General features: G+C 31.6%; 2 protein-coding genes across 2 annotated transcripts in view; both read left to right on the top strand.

Annotated features, from left to right (window-relative positions):
• LOC139491009 (uncharacterized) overlaps window positions 1–21,100 on the top strand; it is a 335,932-nt gene that overhangs the window by 201,156 nt on the left and 113,676 nt on the right. The window lies entirely within an intron of this gene.
• LOC139492724 (uncharacterized) overlaps window positions 1–21,100 on the top strand; it is a 59,836-nt gene that overhangs the window by 4,121 nt on the left and 34,615 nt on the right. Inside the window, exons 4-15 of the mRNA XM_071280876.1 lie at window positions 1,185–1,426; window positions 4,791–4,980; window positions 5,735–5,844; window positions 8,174–8,366; window positions 10,220–10,234; window positions 11,331–11,480; window positions 11,986–12,215; window positions 13,357–13,552; window positions 15,804–15,907; window positions 17,081–17,312; window positions 18,934–19,140; window positions 20,219–20,491. Coding sequence (XP_071136977.1) covers window positions 1,185–1,426; window positions 4,791–4,980; window positions 5,735–5,844; window positions 8,174–8,366; window positions 10,220–10,234; window positions 11,331–11,480; window positions 11,986–12,215; window positions 13,357–13,552; window positions 15,804–15,907; window positions 17,081–17,312; window positions 18,934–19,140; window positions 20,219–20,491 — 2,142 coding nt within the window. The remainder of the gene's footprint in view (window positions 1–1,184; window positions 1,427–4,790; window positions 4,981–5,734; window positions 5,845–8,173; window positions 8,367–10,219; window positions 10,235–11,330; window positions 11,481–11,985; window positions 12,216–13,356; window positions 13,553–15,803; window positions 15,908–17,080; window positions 17,313–18,933; window positions 19,141–20,218; window positions 20,492–21,100) is intronic.

Genomic DNA, 21,100 nt, shown 5'->3' with positions numbered 1-21,100 from the left:
TAATATTTTGATAGGATTAATGGTTTGCAGCAACTTCTAAACAATTTGGATCCACAATTGACCAGAATAACAGGAGTCAAATTATTTTTCTAGCTTTAATGCTAAGTAAAACCATTTTCTTATATGATGGACAACAATTGATCTTTAGAAACACAATGTTTTGTGCTTACAAATTGGAGAAATGTATACTTTACATCTAAAATTAAATGATACACAAGCCTGAACAACTTGATTCTTGCTTGTAAATAGTCAATATAGATACATATCTATAAAAAAACCTTAAAGAGATTACATGATACAAATTAGGGCTAGACAGTACAAATAATATACTCATTCATTTATAGAGCTATTGTTAAAAAGATTTGATATCAACTGATGAGTGTCATAAAAAGAGGGGCTAAAGATACCAGAGAAACAGTCAAACTCATAAATCGAAAAATAAACTGACAATGTCATGGCTATAAATGAAAATGACAAGAGACAAATAATAGAACACAAGAAACAACATAGAAAACTAAAGACTTAGCAACACGAACCCCACCAAAAACTGGGGTTGATCTCAGGTACTCTGGAAGGGGTAAGAAGATCCTGTTCCACATGTGGCACCCATCATATTAGATAGAATTATTCATCTTCACATGATGAAGAAAGAGCCAATTAGAGACAAGTCCATAAATTTCAATTTTCTAAGTTGGTGCATTTGGGCGACATAACTTGGACTGGAAAGAATTCTGTATTAATGGAATTACTGCCAACTATCTTATTTTAAAAGAGTGTCAAAACTAATGTAATAAATTTATATAAACTTATATTAACCTTTGATATGGTAAAAAAAATGTGTACAGTTGTTATCTGTTATCTCTTATTAACAAGGAAATATTTTAATCTGGAATAATTTTGATTTCTGAAAAATCGGTTAGAAATGTATAATGAAAACTTAAACCCAATTTAGGATGGTTAGCCATGAATGCATGCATGGCTAAGGGGGGTTAGTAATTTCATACTGAAATATCAGTGAAAGTAAAATAAACCTTATAGCCATGTGAACGCATGCTTTACGTGGGTAAGTTTTCATCATACTTTGTCTATCAATTTTCCAGAAATCAAAATCATTCCAGATTCAAATAATTTCTTGTTTATAGTATCATTCACACTAGAGATTTACATGGTAAATTTGATTACAGATACTTATAAAAATTGTAACAAGAATGTGAGTGACATTAGATTGCATCCCATGGTACCTGTAGGATATTGTTTAGATGACAGCATTATTTGCCATGGTATAGATGTTACAGACACTAAGAATATATCTATTGTCAGGGGAGTAGAGTTTATAGATATTAAGGCAGTTCCTGTGAATGATAGCCTGATTTCTTTTGATCTGTGTATAACAAGCAGTCTGCAGGATCTGTCAGGATTTCATCAGGTATCTAATCTAAAAATGTGTACTAAAATAAAACAATTGTAATTATTTATTTCATGTTATGCAGACTAATAGAACGATTTATTGATTCTACCACATCTAGTCTCATCCAGTTTGTTAATGACAGAATGAACATATTTATATTATATATTTATAAGGTTATAAGAATGATTAAGGCTTTCAGGTTTTCCCTCCTAGACTCAAAATGATATGTTCCTTTTATAAATGCAAATTTAAAGTACTATTTAGTCCCCAACTTAGGGGCATTATGTTTTTCGGACTGTGTGTCCATTCTTCCATTCGTCTGTCTGTCCCACTTCAAGTTTAAGTTTTTAATTAAAGTTTTTGGTCAAGGTAAGTTAAGATGAAGTTGATGTCCAATCATCTTGAAACACTTAAGATACAGGTTCCCTATTTCACGAACCACTGAACATAGAAAATGATAGAGCCAGTGGGGCATCTGAGTACTTTGGAGCCATTCTTGTTTAATAATTGATTGTGGGTAGAAAACTATTAATTCTAAAATCCATTTTAATATGATAGCTACTTAAACACCATTATGTAGATATATTGAGTATGTAAACAGCAAAACTGACCAGGAGGACAAGCCTTACATTTTATAGGAGTTATTGTTCTTAAAATACGCTTTTCTTTGGTGTTTTTTTTTTTAGGAAACTATAGTAGCGAGAGGTCAACTTTTTATGAGAAAAATGACAAAAGAGGACAAGTTCTAATATAAAGTCAAGATGAAAAACTGTCAGTTGACTTCTTTCTAGAGTTATTGTCCTACACAGACTATTTTTTACCCATTCCTGTGGTTTTTGTCGAGCCTGCAACTTTTGTTGCAGAAAGCTCGACATAGGGATAGTGATCCGGCGGCGGCTACGGCGGCGGCGGCGGTGATAGCTCACTTCTTAAAAGCGATATATTTTAGAAGGTGGAAGACCTGGATGCTTCATATTTTGTATATAGATGCCTCATGTTACGAAGTTTCCATCAGTCACAGGTCCATTGTCCTTGACCTCATTTTCATGGTTCAGTGACCACTTGAAAAAAAAGTTCAGATTTTTTGTAATGTTAAATTCTCTCTTACTGTAAGTAATAGGATAACTATATTTAGTATGTGCGTACCTTGCAAGGTCCTCATGCCCGTCAGACAGTTTTCACTTGACCTTGACCTCATTTCATGGATCAGTGAACAAGGTTAAGTTTTGGTGGTCAAGTCCATATCTCAGATACTATAAGCAATAGGTCTAGTATATTCGATGTATGGAAGGACTGTAAGGTGTACATGTCCAACTGGCAGGTGTCATCTGACCTTGACCTCATTTTCATGGTTCAGTGGTTATAGTTAAGTTTTTGTGTTTTGGTCTGTTTTTCTCATACTTTATGCAATAGGTCTACTATATTTGTTGTATGGAATGATTGTAAGGTGTACATGTCTAGCGAGCAGATTTCATCTGACCTTGGCCTCATTTTCATGGTTCAGTGGTTATAGTTAAGTTTTTGTGTTTTGGTCTGTTTTTCTCATACTTTATGCAATAGGTTTACTATATTTGTTGTATGGAATGATTGTAAGGTGTACATGTCTAGCGGGCAGATGTCATATGACCTTGACCTCATTTTCATGGTTCAGTGGTCAAAGTTAAGTTTTTGAGTTTTGGTCTTTTTATCTAATACTATATGTCATAGGTCAACTATATTTGGTGTAGGGAAATATTTTATGATCTATATGTCAGTCGTGCAGGTTTTATTTGACCTTGACCTGGTTTTCACGGTTCATTGCTCAGTGTTAAGTTTTTGTGTTTTGGTCTATTTTCTTAAACTATAAGCAATAGGTCAACTATATTTGTTGTATGGAAGCATTGTTAGCTGTACATGTCTGCCTGGCATATGGTTCAACTGACCTTGACCTTATTTTCATGGTTCATGTTAAGTTTATGTGACAGTCGTAATAAAGCTTTGTATTTAGGAGTATCAACATAATATCAATGATTAGTAAAGAAGGCGAGACATTTCAGTGTGTGCACTCTTGTTTATGTAAACTATTGTAGAGTGAAAGAAACTGTAAACAGCAAAAATTATCAGCAGGATAAGGTCTGAAAATAAGTCAGCATGGTCCAAATCCATAGTCTACCCTTTATTGGAGTTACTGTGTGAGCCAAAATTTGTTCCTGTGAAAAAAGTTCCAGTGAAACTAATTTCACAGGAAATATGTTCTGGGAGAACTTTTTTCACAGACAATTTCTATATAATTTGTTCCATCTCTATGAAATAAGTTCTGGGTTGGTGAAATGTGTTCCTTACCTAGTGAAATAAGTTCCATGTTTGTGAGATTTGTTCCTTACCTGGTGGAATAAGTTCTGGATTTGTGAAATTTGTTCCTCGCCTGGTGAAATAAGTTCCTTGTCTGTGAAATATGTTCCACTGGTTAAACAAGTTTTCTTATATACTGAGCACTTGTCATCAGTGAGTTTAAAGTCATTATAAAAAACATGTATTATATTGCATAATGTAATAAATAAAAAGTGTAAACATCCAATTGGATCATGTGGAGTAAAGAAAAAGTTTAATAACATGCTCAAGTAATAATACTAAAAATGGCACTTATGAGCCAGGAAAGAGTAGAATAAAAAATAATAATAAAAGTCATTCCGAAAAAAAGTATTATAGTTGAAGATGAATATTTGTACTTTTTTGAAAAGGACAAAGTGGCTGATCAATTATATTAAAAGACATAAATTAAGAAACAAAATACACGCTCTTTAAAAACTGTGCAATGACCATAGCTAAGTACATGTATGATTAGAACACCAATGACAGATCATCAGGAAACAAGGAGGTTGAATACCACATAAACGATCAAACATATATAGATACATTATCATCGCTTTTATTTCTTATCTTCATCCTAAAGTTATTCCTTCAATTGCAAATGTACCCCATGCAAGCACAGAACTTATTTTCTGTGAAATAGGTTCGAGCAGAACCTTTTCATTGATTTCTATAAAATACCTTCATTTAAAACTAATATCACAAGAACTTATTTCACTTTTTTTTTAAATTTTAATATTGGAACAAAATTCATGGTGCTGTGATTTTTGTTCCGGAACTTATTTCACACTTGGTTAAAAAATTAGTTCCAGAACAAATTTTATAGTGCTGGAACATATTTTCTGTGACATATGTTCCGGTGGAACATATTTCCTATGAAATTTGTTCCAGTGGAACAAATGTCACGCCGGAACAAATTTTTTGTTACAACTGCCCTTGCAATATGATGCTTTACCATTTTTCAGAAACTTTAGGAGATGGAAAGAAAGTTTAAATTGCAAAAATGATCAAGACATTTAGGTTTATTTTGCAGATGATAATAACTGTTAGCACAAATGAGAGCAGAGATACAAATTTGACATGGAACATAGAAGTTAAAAAGGCAACATGTGTGCTTAATTCCTCATATGAAGTAGAGGTGTTGGAATATGAATCTGTTGGGAGTGTGGTGTTACAAATAGACAGTTGTACACCTGATAACTATACTTTACTGACTTCCATAGGTATGTTTGCTAATTAAAAGTTACAAAGGGAAGATAAGACATAATAAGATTCAAAATTCACTAAGGGAGTAACAGAAAAAAAATTCTATGTGTGTAAACCTTGAAAATCAATACCTTGTTTACCCAAAAGACCAAACACAATTGATCCATGTGCTAAATGCCTCCTGTAGGGATAGTGCAACTGGCCCTTCATGTTAAAGAAGCTTTCAACTAATTCTTTGAAGGGTCTGTAGGCGGCCTGATGCAAGGCAAAATGTGTGCATCTGTTCATTATATCTTTTCTGTGGAAGTACCTTCACATTTCCCATTTTTTATTGACATTAAATAATTTTGTTCCTATCATTAATATGCATAAAATATTTGCCACATATTGTCAGACAAACATCAATCCATTGATCCATGCTGTGGTCAACATAAAGACAATTTAAAAAAAATAGATATTGTTCTGCTTCTTTATATGCCATAGATAGATAATGTATAGAAAGAGCAAAGACTTGATTTCAGGGTGTTATGTTTCTTGACAAGGTGACATACTTTCTGACGATGTTATTATATGAGAAAATAGTTAATAGAACATTACCGTCTCAATGACTTATGCATTTTCTTTAACTCACATAATTATTAGAAAAAATAAAATTGTTTGCTTAAATTGTGTTTGTTCTCTGTATTTAACCTTGATAATATCCTTTGACAAAATGTTAAAAAGTTGTTACAATTTTATATGCTTGTTATATAACTTATATCCTTTCCACAGCTGAGCAGTCAAATGATGAAATAAGTTTTACATCAGATAATGGGTATGGATACCTGATTACCAGTCCACTTGATGCAGATGTAAAGCCTTTCTATAAATTTCAGTTGGTGGTAAGTTTGATTCGCACTTTATGCAGATATGAACCCTTTCTATAAATATCAGTTGATTGGGTTCCATTAATATATCCCCCAGAACTAGAAATTAAAGAAACAACAGACATTGCTTCCTCCGCCTCATTTTTAGACTTATATCTTTAATTTGACTTACACAGTCATCTCAGTACCAGAATCAGTACCAGAATCTATGACAAAAGAGACGATTTTAGTTTTGAAATTATAAATTTCCCCCACCTTAGTAGCAATATACCAACTTCACCTGCATATGGGATATACATTTCCCAACTTATTCGATATACAAGAGCTTGCAGCTCCTACTCAGACTTTGTAAAACGTCATCAGTGTCTGAGCAGAAATTTGATGAATCAGGGGTATGTCAAAGAACCTCTCGTCCTTTTTCTAAAAAAAGTTCATCGGAAGGTACCAAGACCTTGTTGATAAATATTCCGTATCAACTTCACAAATAATACATGATGGTCTTGATGTATAGGTTTTGTGTGCTGATGTTGTTTATCATTTTAACAACGTGTTATATTGTTCTTTTATTTGTCTTTGTTCTATTATTAATATTACTTTTACTTTTGGATTGTTTACTGTGATATCCATTTAACGTGGCTGGGTACTTATACATCCCGTCAATGTGTTTGTATTATCTTTCACTTTTGCTGGTGTGTTTTGTATATGTGACTTTTTGTGTTTCTTTGGTTCTTTTAACATGACTCTGTACTTTAATAGATCCTGTCAGTATATTATTGTTCTATAATATGTCATTATGTTATATTTCTATTCTAAATCAGAAAATATGTTGAACCACAAACGTCAAAACTATTCAATCATGTAGTGGAATGAACCATTTGTGGATTCTTATTAATTCTCTAGAACTTTTGGACTATTTTAAATCTCTGTCTATTTCTGAAATTGATTCTTACATACTTTTGATTTTTTAACCCTGTATGCTAACATTGCCAATGTGAATTTTAAAATTGTTTGTATAAACATTGAACTACAAAAATATGTGACTTTTAAATTTTCTAATGTCAGACACACAAAGCAATTGTTTCTTTTAAAATTTTAACACGATGATGACTGCTGTACCCATAATTTGACTATTTTATCAATTATGACTCTGTTTAGTTCACGCATCACTGTAAATATAACGGAATTTGATGTGACTGTCATACAAAGTGAGAGGTTAAGTGCTATAAAACCAGGTTTAATCCACCATTTTCTACATTTGAAAATGCCTGTATCAAGTCAGGAATATGACAGTTGTTGTCTATTCGTTTTTGATGTGTTTTGTCATTTAAATTTTGCCATGATTAGGGACTTTCCAATTTCATTTTCCTCTGTGTTCAGTATTTTTGTGATTTTACTTTTTTCTATAGAAAAATATTTCAATTAGAATTACAGGTTTGTCAGAGTAACCTTTGATTTAGGTAAATGTTTACCAGCTTCCAGCCAATTGTCAGGCAAGCTTGCTTACAACGTCATTATGTAATGAACAGATGTATCAGTGGGCATACTAAAACACTTGCCACAAAAAATGATTAAAAGCATGTAGATATACTAGTCAAATTAATTATGACGTTTTGAAATTCTATTTTAAATTTTTGCTGTGATACCTTTCTAAAGCCTTTTTTCAGCTGGACTTTGTGAGAGAATTTTTCTCTCAACTTTTAGACTCAATTTTGCTATGAAATCTTAACTGACATCTAGAAGATTTTGCATATTTACAAATTCATACCTTTTATGCAATAGTTGGTGCAAATTATTTCTAGAAATACCCAAAAGTAATTTACAATTCCATTAAAGATGTCAATGATCTACTCCTTTATTCAAATGGTTTCCCTGATTTCCCAAAATCCTTCCTTTTCAAAGAGGATAAAATAATTGTTTAAATCTCAAACACAGACTTGCTGAAATTCTAGTCCATCAAATTTTACAAAGTTCATTTTGAAAATTTATTTTTCATTCTCCAAGGCCATAAAAAAGAATAGGTTTGTTTGCCCAAACCCTACCTACCCAGAAAAAAGCTGCCTACTCAAATTCTTTTATTGTCCTGATTTGAAGAAGTTTTTTTTAATCAAATAGTCATGAAGATTAATAAACACCTGATGCTTCAATTTCTTTTTTTGAAAAAAAAAAAAGAAAATGCCTACCTACCTACCCACTGTCTCAACCTTGGGTAGGGTTTGGGCAAACCAAAATATTTTTAATTGTGGCCCAAGAGTGAATGATCTTGAAAAAGACAGAAATTAGCAATCCTAGTAGATGATTTTATTCAGATTTCTTAACCATATTATAACTTCAGTTTATTTTGTAGATGACAGAAAACGCCCTTGTCATTCAGACAGTTAATGTAACCATAGTGATTGTTGATTCCAGCAAAAGACCTTTGTGTCCACGTACAATAGACATTAAAATAAACTTGTTAGATAAAGAGGGAGAAACTGGCTACAACATTAATTGCACATCTTATGATAATAGATCTATAGACTATGTCGTTTCCGATACAGGTATGATTGTTTATTTGGGAAGTCTATAATTTTCCACTTAGTTTGTAACTTTTGAAAATGTATTCTTGGCTCTGTTTTGTAGCCTGCCATGTAAACATTACATCATATAAATACGAATTGATACCACATAGTTGGCTACACTAAAGCACAACCATTATACTCAATTACTAACCTCTTTAAGAAGCTGTTCAGGTTTTTTTAATACATAGTTTAGAACACTTTATAAAAAAACGAAATAACCTTTATTATTTTATAAAAGTATATTTCAGATATTTTTCACTTTAACTATTATAAATGTTCAGATTCTAAACTTTTTGCTTTCTTGTGATATTTAAAGAATCAGCATTTAAATAATCTCTTTTGAATTAAATAAACTATTGTTTCATTTGACATTGTCAGTGTACCATACCCAAGTTGATACTGTGGATTCATAATTTATTGTGGGATACCAACTTTTGTTGATTTTGTGTGTAAAAAATGAACTACAAAATAAAATGTTTAACAAAAAATTACATATTTTCAACAGGCTTGTATGCCGATTTTGCTAAAACCACAAAATCATATATCCACCATTCCAAAATACATTTGGTACCAACTAAAAAACTAGAAACCTACAGTAGACTTCTTTATGGCTTAATTCTACGAAATTTTTCTTTGATCTTACTGACTGGTAAGGAGTAGGGGCAATAACCTTATTTGACCCAAAAATTACTGCAAATTTAAAAGTTATCATACATATTTTTAAATAACTGTACAATATCTAAGGTACAAGGTATTTAGAAAAACAAAACAATTTTGGACATTGAACAAGTTACCATGGCAACAAATCATGACTTAATTTGCATATTTTGTAAAATTTCGTGATTTTCTTTGTTTTTCATCAAATTTTTAAGTATATTTTAGATTGAAAAATATGTGCGCACCCAAGAAACAACTTTATATTTAGTGAGATTTTGTCAATAGTTATAATAAAGCTTCTATTAGATTATTTTGTTGTTTCTTGGCTGCGCACGATGTTTCCACAACAGAATTAAAGATAGAAAACTGCATAAATTCTGTATTTTTCATCATTTTTGTGAAAACAGTACATATTATGACGTAATTGTGACGTCATCACATAAAAATCTTAATGTTTTTCATTGATATTTCTTGACCCTATGCATTTCTAAACATTTTGTGCCAATTTGAGAAAGTTATCAATGCCCCTACTCCTTCCTTTCTCAGCACAGTAGAGTGATATGAAAAGTTATCGCTAGAAACTAAGGGTGCACATATGCATGCCGTTGTCAATGTAAAGATCAATTTCGTCATAGGCAAAATAGCAATAAACAGATTATCATTGGTCATCTCAACTCGATTTCTTTTCTCACTTTTGACGTACCAGCTCAAGCAAGATTATAAAGCTTGTTGAGATGACCAACAATAAACTATAATTCTATTATAGACATATGTCTTATTTCAATCAAGTGATTGAAATTTAGTATTCATTCAAAGGTCTTTTTGTGTTAATATTAAAAGAAAGAGGAGGATAATCTCTAGCTAGAATGGCATCCTTAATGAATATTTATGAGGTTAAGAAAACTTGCAAACATTGCTAAACACGTATTTGTAAAAGATCATTAAAATGTGCATGAACAAAAGAGGCAAGGCCAATTTCCCTGTTGTTAAATTCATATTTTAAGGCATTTTCCCGTCTCATATTGTTTACCAAAATACATTTTTGCAACAAAATTTATTATGATTATTATTTTTTATGATGTTTTTGTCTATATAGCCTTACAATGTATATCCTATTAAATGTTATAAGTTTACACATCAATATATATTACTTACTTTACTATAATTATTTTTAGATTACTTCCATGAATGTAAGTATATGTGTGTTCTTAGTTTCTAACATGTGCTTTTAATCTGCTAGCTTGTTTTTGACTAGATATTAACTATATGTGGATTTAGCTAGACCTCAGACTTGCTTACTATACTCATTCAAACAATAAAGTAGTAGATTAAGAACACTTATGACAATATAGAAAGAGCATCATGGAGATTTTGAAAAGTTGGCAGGTGTGAGACCTTGATCTATGTGCATTACACACCATCCAGATCCTGATTATTTAAATCAAAACTCTATTGAATGCTTTTTTGTGGCTGTTTAGCTTCTTGTAAATATATACTGTATGGTTGTAACTTCACCTTGATCAATGTACAATACACAACAGCCTTAACATTTTAATCAAAAGTATTTAACATGCATTGCAAATATTTGGAAAACAACAGATGCACAATCACAGATTAACAATTTTTATTAAAAAAATCTCACGAAAAAAAAGCAATGTATCATAAGATATCACAGTGACAAAAACATACATGTCTTAGAAATGTTACTTTTAGATATGATTGAAGCAATTAATGCTATAGAGAATTTTTAAAACTTGGTTGGAAAAATCATGCAAGTATATAAGTTTTGAAAATAAATTTGCTTCATGAAATGTTTACTTCTGACAATGTTATTAACATTGATACTATTATTATTAAACGTTTTGTATGTGTCTGTTTAAAAAGAGTACAATAGCTATTTAGATATAATTCAGTGTTAATTATATCCGCAAATGTTTGTTTTTTTCATACTGTATCCCATACTATTGATATGCTTTATAAATGTGTAATATGTATCATCAAACATGCTTACTGCATATGCTGATTAAAAAACTTCATTGAAAAATGGATGGATCAACTGTGTCCCATTTAAGGTGAACAAACAAAGGAACTTAATTCTTAATGTCAATCAATCAATATATATTTATATGTGTTCACACTAATAGATACTTATATATATGTGTCCACACTTATAACGTTTTATACTTTTTATGTACATATACCATAGATTAGAAAGATTATTGAATTATGTAGATGGAGGGTGAATAGTTGTGCTGTTTTAAATGTTTTCATTCTTGTATATTTCAGATTATTTTGGAGTACTTTCTTCTGGAGAAATCTGTTTAAATAGACAATTACCTAGATTTTTTGACACCATCACATTCTTTCAAGTAATGGTAACTTATGGTGGAAACCCTGTACATTCAGAGACTGTTATTGTTGTAGTTCACTTAAATAGTGAGTATTGAAACAAAGTCAAACTGAAATATGGTCTCATTCTATACACATTTATGAATATGTCTTTATATGAAGGCAGAGAGCCAAAAGTTGGAATAGTTGAAAATTTGTTTGCTAAAAGGAATCTAAAAAACAGTGAAAATCTACTTTGACTGAAAGAATTTGTAACCTTAAGACTGTTTAAAATTTACATCAGCTTTGATGATCATTGGGTTGGATGCATTCCATCAGTGCATGTGTCAACAGCTTTATATTTGGGCTAGGGACTTATAGAGGAGTACCTAAAGGCAAAAACATGTCAGCTTTAGTCATAAGAATTGTTTGATAGAGTGACATATCTTCCTGCCAACTTGGATTTCTTCTCCATATCTTACTAATACGTTTTAAAAAACCTCTATTTTAAGATATTTAATACATATATGAGTTTTCTAATTCTTTACACCTTTGACATTTTATTTTCTGGGCATTTTTTTCTTTTTAATATCGTAAGTTTTATTTTTTGTAGATTCTATCAGTGCAGTATGTTCACCAATCAAAACTCTGCCTGAAGTATGGATTCTTAATGCTTGTGCAAGAATAGATATGAATTGTAGTGATCCAACCCAAACAGATTCAACAAATCTTTGGTACTATGTAAATTTGATAGGATCTAGTATGCAAGCTTTCACAGTAGATGATTTATCTAATGGTGTATACAATTTATGTTACAATCTGACAGAAAGTGGACGATATGAGGTATGTAAATATTAAGTGACCACAAGGGGACCTCAGTGGCCAAGTGGTCTAAGTAGTTCTACTACTGTAATTCCTAGCCAGTCAACACTGAGGTTGTGAGTTTGAACCTGGTCTTGCGGCTGTAACTAAGATTGCCAGTTTTTCTACCAAAGATCATGGTTTTCTCCAGGGACTCCAGCTTCCTCCACTAATAAAAACTGGACGCCACAAAATAGCCTAAATGACTAAAGTGGTGCCTAAAATTGGCGCTAAAAACACCAACAATCGATCAATCAGTTTAGTGACCACACCAATCCACAGTCTGTATTGTCTACTCTTGAGATAATCCTCTCCACTGGGTATCACTCTAAAAACTCAATACAATAAAAGATAGATGTGGTATAAGTCCAAATGAGACAACTCTCTATCAATCTGTATAAAAAATGAGAAACGGAAAGCACCTATAAACCTCACCAACAAATGACAACCACTGAACAACAGGCTCCTGACTTAGTTTGATTAGATATCTTTAGAGTAAATGCAATTTCAAATATATGTTTATCTTTAGACAAAGACCCAAACTTAAATATTAAAAAATTAAACAGATGAAATTAAAATTTCTATATCAACATCTGTAGCAAACAAACATTTGGAACATAAAGTGTTGATACAGGTATTGAATGGATGTTGTCATTTATCTATAAATGCAGCGAATTAATAATGTGCCATCTCTTCAAAGAACAATTTAGTTAGTTGACCAATTCATACAATCAAATATTGAGATATTCACTATTTCTATCATGAATCTTTCTTTTCAAAGGGCTTTAAAATTGGGTAAACTGACTATCTTTATGGTGTCTGTGACACACCTCAGGAAGAAAGGGGGAGGGAGTGTGAATTCATAATAAGCAATATGGCATTAATGAGGTTGTCCTGATTTTATAATGCATTGATTTGTTGATTCATTTATATCATCAGAGATTTAGAGGTCACTTTATATCATCAGAGATTTAGAGGTCACTTTATATCATCAGAGATTTAGAGGTCACTTTATATCATCAGAGATTTAGAGGTCACTTTATCTTGTCATGCCAGGTTGTTTTTTGAGGTTGCTTGTTTTATCTACTTTTATTTAATATCAATTCTTCACTTTATTTTTCAGCTGTCTGTTATTGTATGGAATGATCTACTAGATAACATAATTCATATCACTCTGGACGTTGATTATACAGACACAACTCCTCAATTTATCAACTCATCTTATTCAGTGGAAATTCCAGAAAATATACCTGTTGGGTCTAATGTTATTTCCATCCTAGCATCTGTCGACTATGGTGATTTGTCTTATTCAATCCAAGGTAAGAATTGTTGTCCCCTTACAAGATAATAATTACATTAGATGAATGTTTCATTATAATATTTTATTCTGATTGGCTAACTGCACATCACGTGCTATTCCGTAAGCAGTTGCATTGCTCAATACAACTTTTCACTCATGATAACATGTGCTCCAACAATAAAGTGCACAGGTGAATCAAATAATAAAATATATAAAATTCGTGTTTTCATGATCATAGCTAAAAAATGTAATTATAAGTATTGAATGCTTCTTTTTGTAACTTTATAGGGTTGTAAAAGCGTTGACCGTGCGTACATTTCTAGTTTAGTTGAGACTTAGATCCTGTTCACACTAGCAATGAAAGAATCAATCTAGATAAAACCAGAAAGCATTCACATTATCTGAAATCCTTACGATCTCTATCAGTCTTATCTGACCCAGCATTCACACAGCAAGTAAAAATGCAATCCATCTGACCAAATTGCATTTGACATTGTTACACTTTGTTTGAATAGAAATATTTAAACAAATAAATGTGTTGATACACATGCTTGCAAAAAAATAATAGAAGAAATTATTATTTCACTTGAATTAGAAGTTCAAATGTTAATACTTCTGTTAGTACAGTTTCATTTGTTAATAGCGACTGTATGTCTTGAGACTACTATTAATTCCCTTTGTTTGTGGTCTAGAATTTTACAGTTGCAATTATTATATGAGGTATTTCTTCCTTATTATTCTGAATACTGTTTTCTTAGAAAAGTTACCTATTTAAGTGGTCCTATCAGTTGCATATATATATATTGAAATAAGTAAAACATGTGGGAAAAATTGATTCTTGAAAGTGGAAATAGTGACTTGGCCAAAATGAAAGTAGGGTAAAAGTTCAGCATTTACTCCAGATTCAAATCCTACCATTGGCATGATAACCGAGCTCTCAAAAGAAAAAGCGAAAGACAAGCATATCACATGCATTAAATATATTTTTTGTTTGACCTAGTGCAAATTTTTTAATTCAAGTCAACTTTTACAAAGAAATGCATTGTTACCAATGTGAAGAATAATTGTGGTCTGAGGACATATGTTGTACAAATCTAAACTATACAGACAATTTTAACTTTTGTTGCAGAAAGCTTGACATAGGGATAGTGTTCCGGCGGCGGCGGCGTTAGCTCACTTCTTAAAAGCTTTATATTTTAGAAGGTGGAAGACCTGGATGCTTCATACTTTTGAATATAGATGCTTCATGTTACGAAGTTTCCGTCAATAACATGTCCAATGTCCTTGACCTCATTTTCATGGTTCAGTGACCACTTAAAAAAAAAGTTCAAATTTTTTGTAATGTTGAATTCTCTCGTATTATAAGTAATAGGATAACTATATTTGATATGTGCGTACCTTGCTAGGTCCTCGTGTCTGTCAGACAGTTTTCACTTGACCTCGACCTCATTTCATGGATCAGTGAACAAGGTTAAGTTTTAGTGGTCAAGTCCATATCTCAGATACTATAAGCAATAGGGCTAGTATATTCGGTGTATGGAAGGACTGTAAGGTGTACATGTCCAACTGGCAGGTGTCATCTGACCTTGACCTCATTTTCATGGTTCAGTGGTTATAGTTAAATTTTTGTGTTTTGGTCTGTTTTTCTCGTACCATATGCAATAGGTCTACTATATTTGTTGTATGGAATGATTGTTAAGTGTACATGTCTAGTGGGCAGATGTGACCTTGACCTCATTTTCATGGTTCAGTGGTCAAAGTTAAGTTTTTGAGTTTTGGTCTTTTTATCTAATGCTATATGCCATATGTCAACTATATTTGGTGTATGGAAATATTTTATGATCTTTATGTCAGTCGAGCAGGTTTTATTTAACCTTGACCTCATTTTCACTGTTCATTGCACAGTGTTAAGTTTTTGTGTTTTGGTCTATTTTTCTTAAACTATAAGTAATGTCAACAATATATGTTGTATAGAAGTATTGTTAGCTGTACCTGTCTGCCTGGCATGGTTCATCTGACCTGGACCTCTTTTTCAAGGTTCATTGGTCTTTGTTTAGTTATCTTGGTTAATGTTAAGTTTATGTGACAGTTGTAATAAAGCTTAGCTTTATACTTAGGACTATCAACATAATATCAATGATTAGTATAGAAGGCGAGACATTTCAGCGTGTGCACTCTTGTTCCTGATTGACACAGTGTCTAGGATATTTCCTGTCACCTAAACATATGCATTATAATTTTTTGTGCAGTTCAGTATTTATCAATTACAGGTCAAGAAAGTCTTCCAGTTTTTGAAATCACTACAACAGGAGTTATTCAAATAACATTATCTTTGAGACCATATACTGACCAGACCATGCGATTAAAAGTTAAGGTAAAAAGTCTATGCAATGGATATCTTAAATTCAGTCTCAAATTCAAATTATTGAAGGTAGTCAATTAAATAATAAGGAATAACATTATTGTGACAAGGGAGATAATCATAATGCTACTACAAAATTACTGAATACTGTGACAAGGGGAGTAATTATCAAATGCTACAATAGAAATACTGGATATTGTGACAAGGGAGGTAATCATTATGCTACTACAAAAAATACTGAATACTGTGACAAGGGAAGTAATTATCAAATGCTACAATAGAAATACTGGATATTGTGACAAGGGAGGTAATCATTATACTACTACAGAAAAGACTGAATATTATGACAAGGGAAGTAATCATTAAATGCTACAACAGAAATACTGAATATTGCGACAAGGGAGGTAATCATTATGCTACTACAGAAAATACTGAATATTATGACAAGGGAAGTAATCATTAAATGCTACAACAGAAAATACTGAATATTGTGACAAGGGAAGTATTCATTGAATGCTATAATAGAAATTAATATTGTGTCAAGGGAGATAATCTTTAGCTGCTGCATCAGAAAATGCTGAATATTATGAAAAAGGAGACATTCAAAATGCTGCAACAAAAAATACTGAATATTGTGACAAGGGAGATAATCAAAATGCTGCAACAAAAAATACTGAATATTGTGACAAGGGAGATAATCAAAATGCTACAACAGAAAATACTGAATATTGTGACTAGGGGAAGCAATCATTTAATGCTATAATAGAAAATACTGAATATTGGGACAAGAAAGAAGAAAGAAGCAGAAATACTATGATTTTCAAGCATGGCAGAAACTTGTTATTTTAAAAATGCTATTATAGATTGTATTTTTGTGTGATATACAATGCAATTTTCATAAGAACTACTTGTACTTCTAAAACTGTTTATCTTTGAAATTTTAGAATAAATAATCTACACAAACAAAACCATCTAAGAATCATTATAATATATTTGCAGTATTTGTTTGGAAGAAAATTCCATGGAATAAGGGATTAATAGAATAGTTGAAAAATGTTATATATATCAGATTTAGATGTACTGTTCAAGGATTGTTGTTCTTAGCTGGATTACAATTTTTTACTTTTTGATGAAACATATTCTAATGATGTATGCAACTGGTATATTTTGTTTTGTTTATTTCAGGCTATGAATGAAAAGACTAAATTGACAGCTATAACAGATGTCATTGTGTATATATTAGATGTTGATGATCCTCCGTCATGTGAAGCATTTATAGTACCTCTATTAACTGTTGATTCACCTGTTGGAGCTGTTGTAGGAAGTTTTACCTGTATTGACTCTGACATAATACAAAAATATATTAGAGACTTGAAGATTTTTATTCAGATGTCGCTAGATAATAAGAAAATAAAAGGTAAAGGAATATAAAACTTTTTTTTTAAATTAAAATAGTATCTATGCCCATGTCAAAGGTGACAGGGTCATTAAGTGTTACCCTTGACTGTATGTTTTTCATTGATCCTTCCATGTTGCCATCATTCTGTCCTGTCTTTCTCTCCTTCCATCTTTCAGTCCTTCTGTCTTTCTGTACATCCGTCCCATTTCCTTTTGTTTGAATTTGAACAGGGGTATTCATGACCTCCTATTATTTTACTGTATTTTATTCCAGCTGAAACAGTATCTTGGGCATAATTTTAATAGGCAAAAGCATATTATTAATTGCTGTTTTTAGCTCACCTGGCCTAAAAGGCCAAGTGAGCTTTTCTCATCACTTGGCGTCCGGCGTCCTCGTTAACTTTTACAAAAATCTTCTTCTCTGAAACTACTGGGCCAAATTAATTCAAACTTGACCACAATCATCATTGGGGTATCTAGTTTAAAAAATGTGTCCGGTGACCCGGCCAACGATCCAAGATGGCCGCCATGGCTAAAAATAGAACATGGGGGTAAAATGCAGTTTTTGGCTTATAACTCAAAAACCAAAGCATTAAGAGCAATTCTGACATGGGGTAGAATTGTTAAACAGGTGAAGATATATCTGCCCTGAAATTTTCAGATGAATTGGATAACCCGTTGTTGGGTTGCTGCCCCTGAATTAGTAATTTTAAGGAAATTTTGCTGTTTTTGGTTATTATCTTGAATATTATTAAAGATAGAGATAAACAGTAAACAGCAATAATGTTCAGCAAAGTAAGATTTACAAATAAGTCAACATGACTGAAATGATCAGTTGACCCCTTTAGGAATTATTGCCCTTTATAGTCAATTTTTAACCATTTTTCGTATATCTTAGTAATATTTTACAAAAATCTTCTCCTCTAAAACTACTGGGCCAAATTAATCCAAACTTGGCCACAATCATCTTTTGGGTTAGTAGTTTGAAAAATGTTTCCGGTGACCCGGCCATCAAACCAAGATGGCCACCATGGCTAAAAATAGAACATGGGGTAAAATGCAGTTTTTGGCTTATAACTCAAAACCAAAAGCATTTAGAGCAAATCTGACATGGGGTAAAATTGTTTATCAGGTCAACATTTATCTGCTCTGAAATTTTTAGATGAATCGGAAAACCCGTTGTTGGGTTGCTGACCCTGAATTGTTAGTTTTAAGGAAATTTTGCTGTTTTTGGTCATTATCTTGAATATTATTATTGATAGAGATAAACTGTAAACAACAATAATGTTCAGCAAAGTAAGATTTACAAATAAGTCAACATGACCGAAATGATCAATTGACCCCTTAGGACTTATTGTTCTTTATAGTCAAATTTTAACAATTTTCAAAAATTTGAGTATGAAAAAAGTAAAATCACAAAAATACTGAACTCCAAGGAAAATTCAATTGGAAATTCCCTAATCAAATGGCAAAATCAAATGACAAAACACATCAAATAAATGGACAACAGCTGTCATATTCCTGACTTGGTTGAGGTATTTTCAAATGTATAAAATGGTGGATTGAACCTGGTTTTATAGCACTAAACCTCTCACTTGTATGGCAGTCGCATCAAAATTATTTTTGTGATTCTATTTCAGATGATGCCTACTTTGATATTAAGATTGTTTCCAAGGGAAATATGACTACAGGATCTTTATTAACCAAAACTCTATTACCTGTCAACATACCTATGTACAATATAACAGTCATAGTCAGAGAAAATATTTCTACTCAATCACCAAGATATAGTGACATTATGGGTAGACAGCCAGTATATCAGGAACATTTTGTAGTAAATGTTAATTGTAAGTAGTTAGTTTACAGTTGGTTGATTGACAGCAGTTATTTTAAAATACAAGCCAAATTTTCTAATATATGAATAAACGGAGAAAAGATATGCATGTATATTGATGGACTTTCAACCCAACAGCACTTAAAAAAATATAATATTGAGGTCAACCTATGACCTTCACCCATAGACAAACTCTGAATTGACTTCAAAACATTTGAATTATTTCATATGATGTTTTACAATTGTATATCAGTCATCATTCAATCCTTTGAAATTTAAACTTTGCATTTGTTTTTTTAAATGTGTGATAAAAATGTAAACCAAACTTGAAACATTTCCTAGAGTAGTTTATACCAAGCATAGGGTCTAGAAATGGTCATATTTGCCAGACATAACCTAAACCTAAATGTTACTGACCAAAATGCTTGATTGAGATTTAAGACAAAAATGTGTTTTTCCTATTAAAAAATTCTGTTATTTCACAGAGAAAAACAATGATTTTTGTCAATTTGATTAACTTATCTAAACAAGGATAGATAATATTTATAAAGGTTGAGGTTAATAATTCATAGTGGGAGTTTTTTTTTCTCATTTGCTTTTTCCCCGACAAATGAGACTGTAAAAATTGGGACCCCCTTAGTTGCTCCCCTGGGCAACTAAGGGTTTGATGTAACAGGTGATTGTTAATAAAATATGTTTAATTCAAAAAAAAAAATTTGATTAACTTTGAAACTCCAAACTTTTTATTTGCTTTCAAAATGGAAAATGTTATAGCATTGGGGATTTCAGAGAAATTTATAGTTTCAAGTTAGAAAAATCATTTTGTTTTTAAACTGTTGTTTGTCATTAATTGTTCATGGAAGTTTTTAGAAAATACAATAAGGAATTTCATGAAGAAAATGTGATTAAACTGTCAATTCAAGCTCTTCATGCAACAAATGTAGTAAGAGTAATTTCAAAAGTTTGAAAAAGGACCCCAACTTTCAAGTCATCATAAAATGGCAGAAAGTGTGTAAACTGATTTCCAGATTCTTGTACTCAACATTTAAATAATTGGTGATAAGTCAACTAACATACTTTTAATTTTTCAGTGACGCCTCCAGTTCCCTCATTTGATGTGTTTATCCTAAACCCAATTGAAATCCAGGTCAGATGGGGGTTTACACGGTTAGAATTTTACACCATTACAGAATGGTATATTATCAGGTGGAATGAAAATGAAATAAATGGATCTGTGAACAGGTTCAGGGAGATACAACAGAACACGCTGACTGTGGAAGAAGATAAAGTATACAGAGTACAGGTCAAGGTCAAAACTAAATATGGATTGTTAGTTACTCCGGTTAAAACAGTCAAAACACCAGGTAACAAGCCATTTACATAAAATACAATATTTCAACCATAAAAGGAAAAAGCAAAAATGCATGATTTCACTTAGATATATTTAGTCAATAAAAGTTTAGCAAAACATTGTTTTACTGTGACTTGATTGTAAGTGTTTCTCTCCACCTATTGCAGTTCATTCATAAATCTGACCAATTTGAAAATTGTTTCATCAAATCAAACTATTCAACTGGTCAGATATTTTACAACTGCTGTAAAAGAACCACAGTCAAGTCATCAAAGTGTAAAATGATAAAATAAAGCATACAATCCAATAGATTTTTTTTTTATTTATCATTAGCAATCCTATTAGACTTGAATCCTACTTTATGGTTAATATGAAATTGTTGACTGTTTTATAATTTGTCTATACTTATATTTATTATAAGTAATAATTTATTTGAAAGTTTTTTATGTCCCCACCGTAAGCAATGAGGCATTAAGTGTTACCTTTGACAGTCTTTACGTTTTTCATCCCGTCATTTCTTCCATTTTTGTTGCAAAGCTTGAGAGGGGCATTCATATCCTCAGACATATTCTTTTTTTATTTAGTATTAATTTATTAGCATTTTTTTAGAGACTTTATCTTG

This window comes from Mytilus edulis, chromosome 10 (genome assembly GCF_963676685.1).
Source record: "Mytilus edulis chromosome 10, xbMytEdul2.2, whole genome shotgun sequence".
Classification (NCBI taxonomy): domain Eukaryota; kingdom Metazoa; phylum Mollusca; class Bivalvia; order Mytilida; family Mytilidae; genus Mytilus; species Mytilus edulis.
Note: the sequence above shows the minus strand (reverse complement) of the source record. Positions and strands in the feature narration are given on the sequence as shown.